The sequence below is a fragment of the Eucalyptus grandis genome, chromosome 3, assembly GCF_016545825.1.
Source record: "Eucalyptus grandis isolate ANBG69807.140 chromosome 3, ASM1654582v1, whole genome shotgun sequence".
In the NCBI taxonomy this organism is placed as follows: Eukaryota; Viridiplantae; Streptophyta; class Magnoliopsida; order Myrtales; family Myrtaceae; genus Eucalyptus; species Eucalyptus grandis.
In genome coordinates this window covers 19604782-19619804 of record NC_052614.1, presented here as the reverse complement: position 1 = coordinate 19619804, position 15023 = coordinate 19604782, and the positions used below count along the sequence as shown (strand labels likewise).

The 15023-nt window shown below is 41.5% G+C and overlaps 3 protein-coding genes across 3 annotated transcripts; all 3 read left to right on the top strand.

Moving 5' to 3' along the window:
* The first annotated feature begins 2882 nt into the window (after positions 1 to 2882).
* LOC104436858 (probable clathrin assembly protein At4g32285) lies at positions 2883 to 5088 on the top strand. The gene is given in 3 exon segments (XM_010049708.3): positions 2883 to 4308; positions 4310 to 4694; positions 4697 to 5088. Coding segments are annotated over 3 exon segments (1818 nt in total). The 5' UTR covers positions 2883 to 3075; the 3' UTR covers positions 4897 to 5088.
* A 6968-nt stretch (positions 5089 to 12056) lies between these two features.
* Positions 12057 to 12626, top strand: LOC104439220 (putative clathrin assembly protein At2g25430). The gene has a single exon (XM_010052317.2). It carries the CDS (start codon positions 12057 to 12059, stop codon positions 12624 to 12626), a length of 570 nt encoding a protein of 189 aa, XP_010050619.2.
* LOC120291713 (probable clathrin assembly protein At4g32285) lies at positions 12623 to 13747 on the top strand. Its single transcript, XM_039309409.1, has one exon. It carries the CDS (start codon positions 12623 to 12625, stop codon positions 13745 to 13747), a length of 1125 nt encoding a protein of 374 aa, XP_039165343.1.
* Positions 13748 to 15023: the final 1276 nt, after the last annotated feature.

Sequence of the window (15023 nt, the reverse complement as noted above, 5' to 3'; positions counted from 1 at the left end):
GCTTATGAATGAAATAATTTTGTAATCAGCTCATTCTCATTTATTATTAAAATGATGATGCATCCGGATTAATATTGGTAATGAATTCTATGGACATTGAGAAAGCAAAAAATGACAAAAACTTAAACTGACCTAGTCGTGGATTCTATTTCTTTTGCTTTGTCTAACAAACAAAACATGACTAAAAAAGCTAAAATACTCCTAGATATTCTAAAACTGAAATGCAAAGGCAGTCGGGCGTCCGTTTGGCATAAAAATTGCTATTACAGGTGATTAATATGCGGGCCTGTTTTGGGCCAAGCCCAAACATCAGGACTAACGTGTTGCTCAAGCTCGCCAATAAAATGAATTATATATAGAAATGTTGGGGCACGGCTTAGGCGAAGGTTGGGCAGGCCGGGATTTTTTGACGTAAGGTTATTATCTAAGCCCGCCCGTTCTCTCGAGTCTGCATAAGTCAAGTGGGTGAGACAACTTCTAAAAACTACTATAAATTGATTAAGTTTGAGGATGCTGCAATTTTGAGCAATTTTTACCAAACGTACAATATAGCTTTACATAATAGTAGCAACTATAGAAAAGTTGTATTAAACATACTCAAAAGGTCAAAGTTAAGAACATTGACATCATGAGAACCCAAACTTTTCCTCCTTATGTGATCTAGAGCGCACCGATAATTACTCTATTTTTCTGTTTTATTATTTTTCTATTTTCGGGAACAAGCTTGGAACAAAATCCATTTGGTAATATCATTTAATTTTTTTTATTTATGGAACAAATTTTTACTCCAAAAAATAGATTTGGAGTAGAAATTAGAAGTAATTTTTTTTTTTACTTCTAAAACAAAATTGAGAAATACAAAACTCTTGTTATCACTCACTTTTAACATTGCCCACGCTCACCGCCCATTGTCCACCATTGGTCAAGTGTCGTTGACCCACCCTACTGTTGCTCACCACCAACCAATCACCTGCCTCTAGCCCACCAGTCTTTCGCCCTTTGCCTCTCGGAAAGGAAAAATTTTATGTTGTTATCAATTAAATGCGAATAGAAATTTTGTATCCTATTTTGCCTCAAAAACTTATATGGGGAATAGAAATTGATTTCTAGAATCAAATGGTTATTATTTGCACCAAAATAACTAAATTTTGTTTTTGATCATGTAAGCATCTCCACTATCAAAATGTGTCTTGATGTTAGACTTCCGCGTGATGTCGTATGAATTTGTTGATGTCGACCATCTGATTTAGGTGATGTCATGTAATTTTGCCGATGCCAACCATCTAATTTAGGTGTGAACAACGACGTGGAAAGTTAAGTCATTATCTATTTTCCAACCCAACACAAAAGAAAATGTCCCTTTCCTTGCTTTTTCTCTTTTTCCTTTCCTTCTTGTTTTTCTTCTTCCTCCTTCCTTCGCCTGCTGCCATTGCCACTGCCAACGGCAACCACACTCAGCGGCCACCATCTGTAGCCACACTGCTATCGCCAGTTTCGAGGTTGGTGGCAAGGCACGAGGGTCGACATCTTTGGCGAGAACGATGCTGAGAGGAAGTGGCGAGGAGCAAGAGGAGTTTTTCTTCTTATGTATTTCATTGGAAGAATAAGGAGACTATCTATGTCATTACATTCACCTAATCAAAACACCGACTTCAGCAAAAATCAAGTTATCTGATAGAAAAATCTTAATATCAAACCATATAGCAAAAGTTGAGACATTTAATTTAATATAGGAATACTAGATTGCGCCATGAGAAAAGGTTCGGACTCATGTGAAGTTATTACTGCTAGAATGTTGAGCATTTTCAAGCTGAGAAAAAATTCTGATTATGTGAAGACTAAAATTTTCACTGTTTTTTTGCAATCTCTTTCTTTCTTTGTAAAGATCAGATTATGTGAAGACCTAACGAAAATTCTGAGAAAAAAATGAACTCCTCAATGGAAACATGCACTATTGAGAGAGAGAATAAACAAAAGAAGAGAATGCTGAAACTTTTCTTGGAAATTCTGGTTTAGTTTCCAAGCAGCACGTCAAATTAGGACAAGTTAGTCTTCAAGGCTAGTTTTGAAGCGGGCAGTCTAAGTTTGACTTTCTCTTTATGCATAAGAACTGACCTTTTTCCCAAGAGTTACAGCTTCACAAAACATTCTTGCACCATAAAGCCGTGTCACATTGCCAATCACAAATTTTTTCTCCTTGCTTTCTTTCTTTTTTCCAGGAGGACAAAATCCATTGAGGAAAAGAGAAAAAAAAAGGAACGATTATATAATTAAAAAAGATTGCTCTCGGCAAATTGAGAGCTTCTCAATTCAAGAAGACCATACAACCTTTCCATTTGCTTATCATTACTCTCTTTTCTCTCCCTCCATCCCTCCAAAGGCCGATGACCTTGATTTTGCTTTAGAGAAAGATCGGGTAAGTCGATGATGACACCCACATGATTAACGATCCAAACGATCTGATCTACATGATCTATAAACCATAGGCTATGCACGACACCAATATAGGCGAGGTGGTGGCCGGAGGGCAATAGCTTTTAGGGTGGCTGAAGGTTTAGGATCATGCTAGAGGGGTATATAGCATGGCTTTCTCCTTTCCCCATCCTTTGGTGCTAGTTTTGAAATATGTGAACGTAAGACCACTAAAAGTCTAGGCCCTCATGAATTAATCACATCACAGAAAAGAAAAGAACTTTCTTGGTCAACTAACAGGTGCTGTTGATACATTATAAAACTATTTAATTTAATATATGCTGTCCAATTAACATGCTTGCCAAAAAACAAATTGGGAAGAAAACAGCGTATTCCTCTTCTAGAAGCCAGATACAAGCCCATTAATGACGCGGTTCCCTCCTTTTGAACTTCCACCCCAAACACGTTATCTCAACTTCGACCTTTGACATATAGACCTTGAAAACCTACGATGTCTTCAACCTCATCTCAATCCTCACATCTCCTCCCTCATCGTTCCACATCTCTAATTTCTCCATTTTCTTCAAGCTTTTTGATAGTTTTGTTCTTGAGAAATTCGAGCGAAGAGGCGCTTCGGTCGGAGTAGTTGGTCTTCGTGTTTTGATGGCGCCAAGTACCATCCGAAAGGCGATCGGGGCCGTCAAGGACCAGACGAGCATCGGCTTAGCCAAGGTCTCGAACAACTTGGCGGTGCAGCTCGAGATCCTGGTGGTGAAGGCCACCAGCCACGACGAGGACCCCGCCGACGAGAGGCACATCAGGGAGATCCTCGCCTTCACTGCGCACTCCAAAGCATACCTCGACACCTGCCTCGTCTTGATCTCGAGGCGGCTGAGCAAGACTCGCGATTGGATGGTGGCCCTCAAGGCTCTCCTGCTCATACACCGGATAGTGGTCGACGGCCATCCCAGTTTTGAAGACGAGATTGTCTTCGCTTCTCGCCGGGGGATGCGGCTGCTCAACATGTCGCACTTCCGGGACGAGGCACACTCGAATTCAGGAGACCATTCGGGCTTCGTGAGGTTCTACGCGATGTATCTCGAGGAGAAGGTCGAGTTTTCGGTGTTTGAGAAGAGACAGGACGGTGGCGATGTTGGCGCTGAGGGTAAATATGAAGAGGGACATGAATTTGATACAGACAAAAGGTTAAGTTCTGCGAAGCAAGAGATCAAATCGATCAAAGAAATGAGGCCCGAGAGAGTGTCGGCCAGGTTGTATCACCAACTGAGAATTCTCGACCGGGTTTTGGCTTGCAGGCCGGCTGGAGCGGCCAAGACTAGTCGGTTGGTGCTCATGGCGCTCTACCTGGTGTTGAAGGAGAGCTTCGGGCTGTACGGCGAGATCAGTGAGGCCTTGGAGGTGTTGCAAGAGCGGTTTGCCCAGATGGAATATGGAGAATGCCTCAAGGCTTTCAATACTTATGTCGGCGCAGCGAAGCTGATCGATGAGCTCGTGGGGCACTACAATTGGTGCAGGGACGCGGGGATCGCCCGGATGTCCGAGTTTCCTGAAGTGCAGAGAGTTACTGATGAAATCCTGGGAACTCTTGAAGGGCAGCTGAAGGAGACGAAACAGAATGGGCCGAACGAGAATAGCCCCGAGAGAATTGGGGGAACGAATATTGATCCGCTGGTCGAGGAGCGGTCCGAACCCAACATGAACGAGATAAGAGCGCTTCCTGCTCCGGAGAATCACATGGGCGTGGCGCCTCTGGTCGAGCCACAACCCGAGCCACAGCCTCAGCATGTCGCAGAACTGATTGATCTAAGAGATGATGGCGTTTCAGCCGATGAACAGGGCAACAAGTTGGCTGTGGCCTTGTTCTTGGGCGCACCAAATGCAAGCCGCTAACGGGTCATGGGAAGCGTTCGCATGGGACGGACAGCCCGAGGCTAATTCGGCATGGGACATGCCGGCAGCGGACGATACCAAAGCCGACTGGGAACTCCTCCTTGTCGAAACAGCTAGCAACCTAGCGAAGCAAAAAGCCGACATGGCAGGCGGATTCGACTCCTTGCTCTGGAACGGCATGTACGACGAAGGGGCTGTGAGGCAGCACATGAGCGGCGACCAATCAAGTGGAGGCAGAGCAAGCAGCGTGGTCACACAGGTAGCCCCTGGCAAGGCCGAGAGCCGGGTCCTGGCCTTGCCGGCCCCCGACGGGACAGTCCAACCCATGGGCCAGCAGGACCTGTTCTCGGTGTCGCTCCCGCAGCCGCTGCCCCGTACGTGCAGATGGCGGACGTGGAGAGGAAGCAGCACCTGCTGGTGCAGGAGCAGCAGGTGTGGCAAGGGCATCAGATGGGTTCTGGACCTTCTGGTTACTATGGTCCTGTTCCTGGGAATATGGCAATGCCTTACGAGATGCCACAAGGAGAGGACCCTATTACACGGCCTAATTTGCGTTTTATCAATTTTTTTTGACAATTTTCGTTTCTTCGTTTACACTTGCGGAGGATCTTCTTTTGTATCTTTTAAAGGGAAAGTTTTTCTTGTGAAATTAAGTGTCATTGCATCGGAATGAAGGGAGTGTAATGTAATGTATGCAGCATTCGTGTAATCTTGAGTTTTCGTGTTGTAATATATTGGATGAGTTAATTAGTTATTTAGATTAAATGTGTTGGAGTTATAGAAAGATCGATCGGGGGCTTTTTGTGAAAAGACCGCAATGACCTCCGATTCTAGAAGGGGGGGATCCCACTCGCCTATGATGGCAATTGCGCTGTGGTGAGCAGATGGAGACTTGGTTGACTTTTTTTTTTTGGGTGGTCCAAGACTTCGTTGACTTGGTTTGCCGGAAAAATAATTTTCTAGTCTCCCTATCAAAGATTAGGAGACGGAATAGGCAACGGTCAAAGGTGGATTGCTACACTGCATTTGCGTTTTCTTTCGGCTAGCATGGACTATACTATTTTCTTCTCATTCGAGCCTACGACTAAATGTTATTGGTTTCAGAAATAATGACACGTCACTTTAGCCGGCTAAATCACGATGTATTGTTCCAAAAACTAAACAAATAATTCAACTAATTTATACAGTATATGTTGGCATATACGTTCTCGTAAACATTTGGGTGGTCGGATGGGGAGCTATTATTCACTTCCTTGATGAAATAGTTGTCTCATGGAAAATCGTAATTCTTTATTTTTTTATATGAAATGGAGACCATTATTTATTTATTTTATATCTAATTGGAATGGATTTGAAAATCAATAGGTTTGCGCTCATTTCAATCCAATGATCTTATAATTTTTAGTCGCTTCCTGTAGTCCGAGAAAAATTATTGATCCATGATTTAATATTTTAAAATCTCTCTGTTTGTTTGTTTGTTTTTTTTTTTTTTTTTTTTTTTTTTCCGGGGATTAGATCGTTCTATATAGCTGTTAGGAATGTGGTCCAAAGGAGCACGATCGCTTCAAGTTTAGGACGCAAAAGGCATTGTTTCCTTTGCACCCTGGTGCATTCTTCTAAAAGATATAAAATCTTAAATGAGTCCTATAATGCCTTACACGGAGACATATCCAAATGAATCAAATTTCTTTATAAACACATGATTAGTAAACGAGTTTATCCAATTGTTGGATATATCATCATCCTTCGCATGATGTACCGATATGAGTACATGAGTCAAATTAATGTTGTCGATATGAATAGGAGTTAGTAATTTAACACATTGGTAGTTTATCAAAATTAGTGATCTTAGATTATTATCATAAATGGTAATTTTGGTAATATATATAGATGTTGGTACTTTTTTAAAATCAAGTAAGACAAAAGTTCATAAGTAACAAAAATTGATGAAGCCTTTATATTGTGAAGGATGTTGGTATATCAATCAAATTTAGGTTGGTAATTTTGTATGAAAGCTATTAGTTTTAACACGTCATAAGTTTAAAAAAAAAAATATTAGTAAGTCATAGTAATAAATGTTGGTAGATTATTAAAGCAGCAGGCAATTTCTGTAGTATAAACAAATGGGAGTACTTTTCAAAATCAAGTAAGATAATAAACTGGTGAGTGAATAAAATTAGTTGGTATATGAATGTAGCGAATGCCTATAAGACAGTCAGATTAAAGTTGGCAATTTGATACATACGTAACAACTTTTAACAGTCGATAAGGCATAAATGTGAATGTTTACTAATAATACGTGATGTTGGGAAAATGATGGTCCTTGTCAAAACCTACCGGTAAGTTATTAGCATGTGACAGGCCAAACAACTTGCCAGCCACTTTTTTTTTTTTTTTTTTTTTTTTTCAAATTAACGGGATTTGATAGTAACCAATGACGTCAAGAGTGTACCCGATAAAACTTAGTTCCGTATTTACCCGCACGGAATCGGGAATGGTAGCAATATGCAAGGTCGTAAACTCAATACTTACTAAGGTGACTTTTAGAAAATCATGTTTCCTTTGATCAACTACTAGTTTAATTTTGTTGACCCAACATAGAGATAGTATCATTCTGTGCAAGCGTGTGATCTATGTGTGTAGAGAGAGAAAAATGAGAATGGCTTGTCTGTCACTTGGGGATCGCGCAGATGTCTGTATTTAGATAAAATAATAAAAAAAATGAAACTATACAAAAATTATTATAAAAAATTTCAAATAAGGGCCTAATTTGAAGCAATTTTCTTAAAATATGATCTAAGGTATACTTATCTCAAATAAGAGACTAAAGTGCTTAAGTAAGTCTCATATAAGGTCTTGTCTGGTGGAAGAGGAATGGATGGAACTAAGAGGTGGAGGAAAGATGAACCGAAGATAAGATAACCTCTCACGACGGAGTGAGAAATCAAAGAAAGAAAAAAGAACCAAAAAAGGCTCGCATATGAAATGCCCTCACTTTTAAGAAAAAGTCTTTACTTTGGGTTATTATTTGAATTTTTTTATATTATTTTAGATGGATCATGACAAATAAAAAATACGAACATTGGCAGCTTTTGGATACGGTGCACTAAGTTAAAATGCCTAATAAATCACTTAGATCACTTGACAATAATAACATAGTGTTCCGTTTTCTTATCCTAAATTTGGTTTTCATACAATAAATATATCTTTAGAAAAATAGAATGTATTATCCAAATATGGATTTCATTGGAAAGTGTTTTTCAGAAGATCAGCAACCAAATAAATCGAAGAAAGAAAAGAATAGGAACTCATATAGATATATTAATGGATTAGCCTAGAATTTAGAAGAACAGAAGTAGAATTCTATGCTTATGAGATTATGAAAGATAAATCTTTCTTTAAGTAGAATTACAAAAGAATGAAACGAAGATAAGAAAAAGAAGAAGGAAAAGGCAAAAACTTATGTACTTTGGGATTAAAAAGGAAATAATTATTTCTCTTCTTTGTTAATGCTAACTTCTGGTCAATGTTCTTGGTTGGATGCAGCACCTCAGACAAATAAAAGAAAGCATGGAGGTCTTAGGGGTGACCTTGACCGGAAATTATAACACAAGCCAAGATGAAAGGTTTTACGGTGTGTTTAAATTTTGTCTGTTAATTTGATTTTACTTTTTGCCCTGATTTTTCAGGAAGTGGAATCAAACACTTTTTTGGGCCAGACAATTAACATCATGTACACGAGTCATGACCATTAGTTGAATTGAAATCAACTTGAAACGCTCTTATACAGTTTCGCACTTTTGAAGTAAGAATCAAATACTTGATTTTATCGTATTTTTATAAGCACCTTGCTCCAGACCAGTCCATTCTCTGTTGCGTATTTGTGCAATCAATCTTGAGCTTCCGTGGCCAAAAGGTCAATCTTCGGCTTTCCATCTTTAATGCCTACGATCTTACATTATTTTTGCAGTGTTCAACTTCAACACAGGGTCACACGACGCCAGGAACATTTCAAAGGGTGACAATGACAACTGCATTTCCGCTTCTCCATTCATTACCTGACCGACGGGCCAGCCACCTTTTCCCTTGATGGCACTGGCAGTTCTATTTAGTCTACGCCTTTGCTAACAGTGAGCATTGCTCTCAGGGCCAAAAATTAGCAGTCACTGCCCCGCCGTTGGTCCAGCGGGATCCCTGTCACTACCAGCCCCAACCACCGGTGCCACCACGTTTCTGCTACCACCTGGAAGTGATACTTCACCTCTCATGGTACACTGCTAGTCCTGTTCATGTCCATTGACATAAGCTTATTATGTTAATTTACAACACACGAGGATCGCTATTTCTACTAGATACAGGTGGACCACTGATAATTGTCAGACGTTGCTACTCATCGTGACGTGAAAAACTTGGTTAAAAGGATTCTTCTCACAACTCCAGCATGATTCATACAGATAACAATGCTCAGATTTGTGATGGTTCTGAAGTTTCTTTGGAATGCATATATGGTTCTCCTCCCAAATTGTGAAATTCAGCTCCATTTGCAGTTCTTCTATCATGAACACCGGAATATTAAAAAATTAGAAAGCAGCAGCAGACAAAAAGTTCCATACTGGAAAGTCAAAACAGAGCATCATCAGAGCAAAATCCTCATTGGCTTAGTGAAAGAATCCCAGCATTTAAATAACTAGTGAGCAGAAGAGTAAATCGCGTGGCAATGGGATAAATGGTGTAAATCTTGCTAGGATCAACAGCGTAAACAGTTCAACGGGAATTTAAAAAGACAACGAAACCATGAACTCACTCTTGCACACTTGCAGCATATCAAATAGACCAAAGAGAATACCATAAATCCAGCAGCATGATCTCTCTCTCCTTTGCCTATGTGGTTTTGTACTTTCCCTCCAGAAGCTTCCTTAGTAATCCACATGTTAATCATTGAATTACTTTGAGCAGTCATATAAGGATAGACCAAAGAGAGAGTTGCGGTGAAAATATAGCAGAAAAATGACAACCAATTCAACCAATCAGGGAAGGCAACCAAGTAAAACCTTAAGAAACTGAGACAACTGTGATAACTGTCAAAGAAATGGGTGTTTTCCCCTTGGCTTTCAGTCATTTTCCTTGTGTACTTCAACTAGGGCAAACTTACTTTATGTGATGTCACGTTATGGGGATATTCTTAAAGAGCCACTTGCTCTTTCAACATCTTATAGTCTCCACAGTATCATTGTCGCGTATAAACCAGTATGCCTGGCATTATGAGAATCAAACGGACCCTGTAAGCAAAATATACACGTTATAGATGACCAGTGAGCAAGCACGACAATCGTCAAATACCCAACTTGCAAAAAGATAATTAATCCAAAAGTCCGGTTCTCCATATCAAGTGGAGGATGAAGAATCATAATGGATGAAAAATGACGAGAAAGATTTCCAACCAAGAAAAACAAATCACTCCATAATGTGCGAAGATGAATCACTCACAGATGATTCACCAGGATTGCCAGCTTCACTCCTGCCTTAATCAACACTGAGATTTTTCCTAGGTAAGGGACATAAATCGTCTCAAAATTGAACTGTCACCACAGTATGATCTCATGAACATCCTGACGAAATCTCCAAACAATTCAGGCGCTGCTTTTAGTGACTTGCATCTCGAAATGTCTTAAGCTTGTACAAGCTCCAAGTCTCCAAGCCCTCGAGGCTCAATTAGTTTGTCATAGTCTAGTGCAATCAAATACTGCAAGCTCTTATGCCCTGACAAATCTGGTCGTCTCAATTGACAAGCATTGTAAAATTCTATACTTTCTAGGTAACTCGATAATTTGATCTTTGGGACATCTTAAAGTTCCCAATAATTTGTCACTATCAAATTCCTTAAAATCTTTAAATTTGACAGATCTGGGAATTTTGCTAAGGACTTGCATCCTTGAGTACAAAAGCTTTTGCAGGATGAAAATTTTTCTAGGCTTTGAACGTCATGCAGCTTCTCACAACGGTCGACGTTCAACCGCATCAGAGTTTTTAAGCACGATAGATCTGGTAATGTTCCCGGGGAAATGCAACCACAAATATTCAGTATTACCAATGATTCCAGCCCATCATGGCCACAAATTTCAATTAGACTCTTGCAGTTTGCAGCATGAATTGCCCACTAATTCTTTAAACTAGAAAGGCCTGGTAATCTTTTGATAGATGTGTAACCAAGAAAATCCAATCTTACCAATCGCCAAGCCATCAAGGCCGTGAATATCCCCTAGGTTCCGGCAATTTACAGCATTGAATTCCCTCAGATACTTTGAACTTGAAATGTCTGGTAATCTTTCAATGGACCTGCATCTACAGATATTAAGCCATTCCAAAGATTCTAACCGGTCAAGGCATCGAACTTCAGCTAGATTCTTGCAGTTTGCCGCTTGAAATTCCCTTGAAGTCCTTAAACTGGAAAGGTCTGGTAATCTTTCGATTGATGTGCAACCAGACTTATAAAATTTTGCCAATACATCCAACCTGTGTGTCAAGACCTTAAATTTCAACCAGGTTCATCAATTACATAATATAATTCCCTAAGACGTTTTGCACTTAAATTTCAACCAGGTTCATCTACAGATATAGCGATTTTTCAATGGACATGCACCCGGAGATACTAAACCTTTCCAAAGATTCCAATCGGTCAAGGCATCTACCTTTAACTAGATTCTTGCAGTTTGCAGCATGCAATTCCCTCGAACTCTATATACCGGAAAGCCCTTAACTTTCAATAGATGTGCACCCAGAGATTTTCAATCTTGCCAATAAATCCAACTTGTAAAGACCATAAAATTCAACTAGATTTCAGCAAGTCGCAGCGTGAATCTCTCAATGGATGTGCATCCAGGGATATGGAACCTTTCCAGAGATTCTAACCGGTCAAGCCCTTGAACTTCCACTAGATTCTCGCAGTTTGCAGCATTAATTCTTTCAGACTTTTAAACTCGAAAAGTCAAGCAATTGAATAAGCCAGCGACTTTCAAACTGACCAGATTCTTGCAATTTGCAACACATAATAGCCTCAGATGTGTAGTGGCCCTCCCAAGGTGCAAAACTCGCAAGGTGGTTAACAGATTGCCAAGCGAGTGCAAACAATTTCTTTTATGAGGCGGCGCCAATACTTAGCTTAGGTTCTTCCAAACCTATGGATTGCAACGTGGTTTGACTTGATTTATTATGAAACCTTGTTTTTGCTTTTGGAGCCGCCTTTAACCTATATGTGCCAGTTAGAGGCCAAGTAAAACTCGAGAGGCCGTTCTACCATACACTAAATATCTATCTAGCACCCGTTTTGGTGCCTTTTTCTCTTTTATTTTAAAATGTCTATTCCCATGATCTTTCCATTTTTATCTCTAGATATACAAATATACGTGGCCTTGCATATTCAAGCTCATGCAATATGCTCTAAACACATCAACGATCAAACAATCAAGATAATTCCACAAAAGCAAGGTATGACAACATCGTAGTAACTGAGATCGGTAAATTAACCTCGGTTTATATCAAGCAACGAATATACATGGCTTTGTTGTCAAGCATTGAAATCCCATGTCTTCAACCTCATCTTAATACTCACATCTCCGTCCCCATCATTGCACATCTCTAATTTCTCTATTTTCTTTCAAGCTTTTTAATAGTTTGTTCTTGATAAATTCGAGCGAAGACACGCTTCGATTGGAGAAGGTCTTCTTCATGTTTCGATGGTGCCGAGTGCCATCCGAAAGGCGATTGGGGCCATCAAGGACCAGACAAGCATCGGCATAGCCAAGGTCTCGAACAACTTGGCAGTGGAGCTCGAGATCCTGGTGGTGAAGGCCACCAGCCACGACGAGGACCCTGCCGACGAGAGGCACATCAGGGAGATCCTTGCCTTCACCGTGCACTCGAAAGCATACCTCGACACCTGTATCACCTTGATCTCAAGGCGGCTGAGCAAGACGCGTGATTGGATGGTGGCCCTCAAGGCCCTCCTGCTCGTGCACCGGATAGTGGTCGATGGCCATCCCAGTTTCGAAGACGAGATCGTCCTTGCTTCTCACCACGGGATGCGGCTGCTCAACATGTCACACTTCCGGGATGAGGCACACTCGAATTCGGGGGACCATTCGGGTTTCGTGAAGTTCTACGCTATGTATCTCGAGGAGAAGGTTGAGTTTTCGGTATTTGAGAAGAGACAGGACGGTGGCGGTTTTGTGCTGAGAGACATGAATTTGATCGTGACGGGAGGTCAAGTGCTGCAAAGAAAGAGATCAAATCGATCAAAGAAATGAGACCCGAGAGAGTTTCGGTCAGGTTGAATCACCAACTGAGAATTCTCAACCGGGTTTTGGCTTGCAGGCCAGCCGGAGCAGCCAAAACTAGTCGATTGGTGCTCGTTGCGCTCTACCTGGTATTGAAGGAGAGCTTTGGGCTGTACGGCGAGATCAGTGAGGCCTTGGAGGTGTTGCAAGAGCGATTTGCCCAGATGGAATATGGAGAATGCCTCAAGGCTTTCGATACTTATGTCAGCTCGGCGAAGCTGATCGATGAGCTCGTGGGGCTCCACAATTGGTGCAGGGACGCAAGGATCGCCCGAATGTCCGAGTTTCCTGAAGTGCAGAGACTTACTGATGATGTCCTGAGAACTCTTCAAGGGCAGATGAAGGAGATGAACCGGAATTGGCCGAGCAAGAATAGCCCCGAGCAAATCGAGGGAACGAATCTCGATCAGCCAGTTGAGGAGCGGTCCAAACCCAATATGAACGAGATAAGAGCGCTTCCTGCTCTGGAGAATCACACGGGCCCGGCGCCTCTGATCGAGCCACAACCCGAGCCACAACCTCAGCACGCCGCAGAACTGATTGATCTAAGAGACTTTGGCGTTTCAGCCGACGAACAGGGCGACAAGTTGGCTGTGGCCTTGTTCTCGGGCGCACCAAATGCAACCGCTAACGGGTCATGGGAACCATTCGCATGGACCGGACAGTCCGAGGCTAATTTGGCATGGGACACGCCGGCAGCGGACGATACCAAAGCTGATTGGGAACTCCTCCTAGTCGAAACGGCTAGCAACCTAGCGAAGCAAAAAGCCGACATGGCGGGCGGATTCGATCCCTTGCCCTTGAGCAGTATGTACGACCGAGGGGCCGTGAGGCAGCACATGAGTGCCGACCAATTAATTGGAGGCAGCGCAAGCAGCAGCGTGGCCTCGCAGGTAGGCCCAGGCAAGGCCGAGAGCCGGGTCCTGGCCTTGCCGGCTCCTGACAGGACGGTCCGACCGGCCGGCCTGCAGGACCCTTTCTCGGCGTCGCTCCTCCCGCCGCCGCCTCCTGGTTATCATGGTCCTGTTCCTGGGAATATGGCGATGCCTTACGGGATGCCACATGGAAGAGGATTCTATCACACGGCCTAATTTGTGTTTCGTCATTTTTTGGGGACATTTTTTGCTTTTTGTTTGCACTTGTGGAGGATGTATTTTTTTAATCTTTTAATTTGGGAAATCTTTTATTTGTAAAATTAAGAACTTGTTCGGTAATGTGCTAAACATTGCTTAATTTTATTACTTTATTCCTCGAAATAAAAAAAAAGAACATAAATCTATTCATTAATTTTTTTGTTTTTTTTTTTTGTTTTTTTTTTTGTTTCGGGAATGGATTTGGAACATAATCAAGAAATAGAAAAAAAGTTAATTCTTTGTTTCCAAGAACAACTCAGAATCAAGCTAAATCAATTTTTTTTTGCTATTTTCTTTTCTTCTTTTCATTTTCTTTCCTTTTCTCTTCTTCTTCATTACCGACTACATGGTTGGCGACCTTGCCGGAGCCTCGCCCAACCACCGGCAAGGCTCAGCCTTGCCTAGCCATCGTGAGGCTCGGCCTCGTTGGGCTAGGGTAAGGCTAGCCTTGGGCCGGCTAGGTGAGGTCCTCGCCTTGGCTTGGTGAGGCCTCGACGAGGTCACCGGACTTTGCTCAATTGGTTAGTGGCCTTTGCGGTGGCTAGTGATCGGCCAGAGAAGAAGAAGAGGGAAGGAAAAAGAAAAAGAAAAATAAATAAAGAAAAAGAGAAAAAAATGTAACAAAAGTGTTAAAAAAACTATAAAAAATTTAAGAGTTATACCAAATGTATTTTATTTGTGGAATAGAAATTTTGGACAATTAGCAAATGATTTCAAAAGCTCAAAAACTCATCCAGGGTACCGAATAAAAAATAATTATTTTTGAATATACATTGTTTTCGGAAGCAGATTGGTTACTAAATTGACCCTAAATGTCGTCGCATTAGAAGGATAGGGAGTGTCATTATATGCAGCATTTGGGGCAATCTTGAGTTTTCATGCTGTAAAATATTGAATGAGTTGGTTATTTATTTTGGTTAAATATGTTGGAGTGATAGGAAGATCTATCGGGGCCATTTGTGAAAAGACCATAATGGCCTCCGAATCTAGAAGGACGGGGAACCCACTCATCTACAATGGCAATTGTGCTGAGGTAAGCAGATGGAGCCTTCGTTGACTTTTGTTTTTTTTTTTCTTTTTTGGGTTTAAATTTTCGTTGACTTGGCTTGCCGTTCAAATACAATCTTGTAGTCTCCCGTCAAAGATTAGGAGATGGAATAGGCCACGGTCAAAAGTGGATTGCTATACTGCATGTGCGTTTTTCTTTCAACTAGAATGGGACTATCTTCTTTGG

What these genes read in the sequence shown, in the direction of transcription:
- LOC104439220 (XM_010052317.2), top strand. Translation starts at nt 12,057, where the DNA reads ATGGTGCCGAGTGCCATCCGAAAGGCGATTGGGGCCATCAAGGACCAG.
- LOC120291713 (XM_039309409.1), top strand. Translation starts at nt 12,623, where the DNA reads ATGAGACCCGAGAGAGTTTCGGTCAGGTTGAATCACCAACTGAGAATT.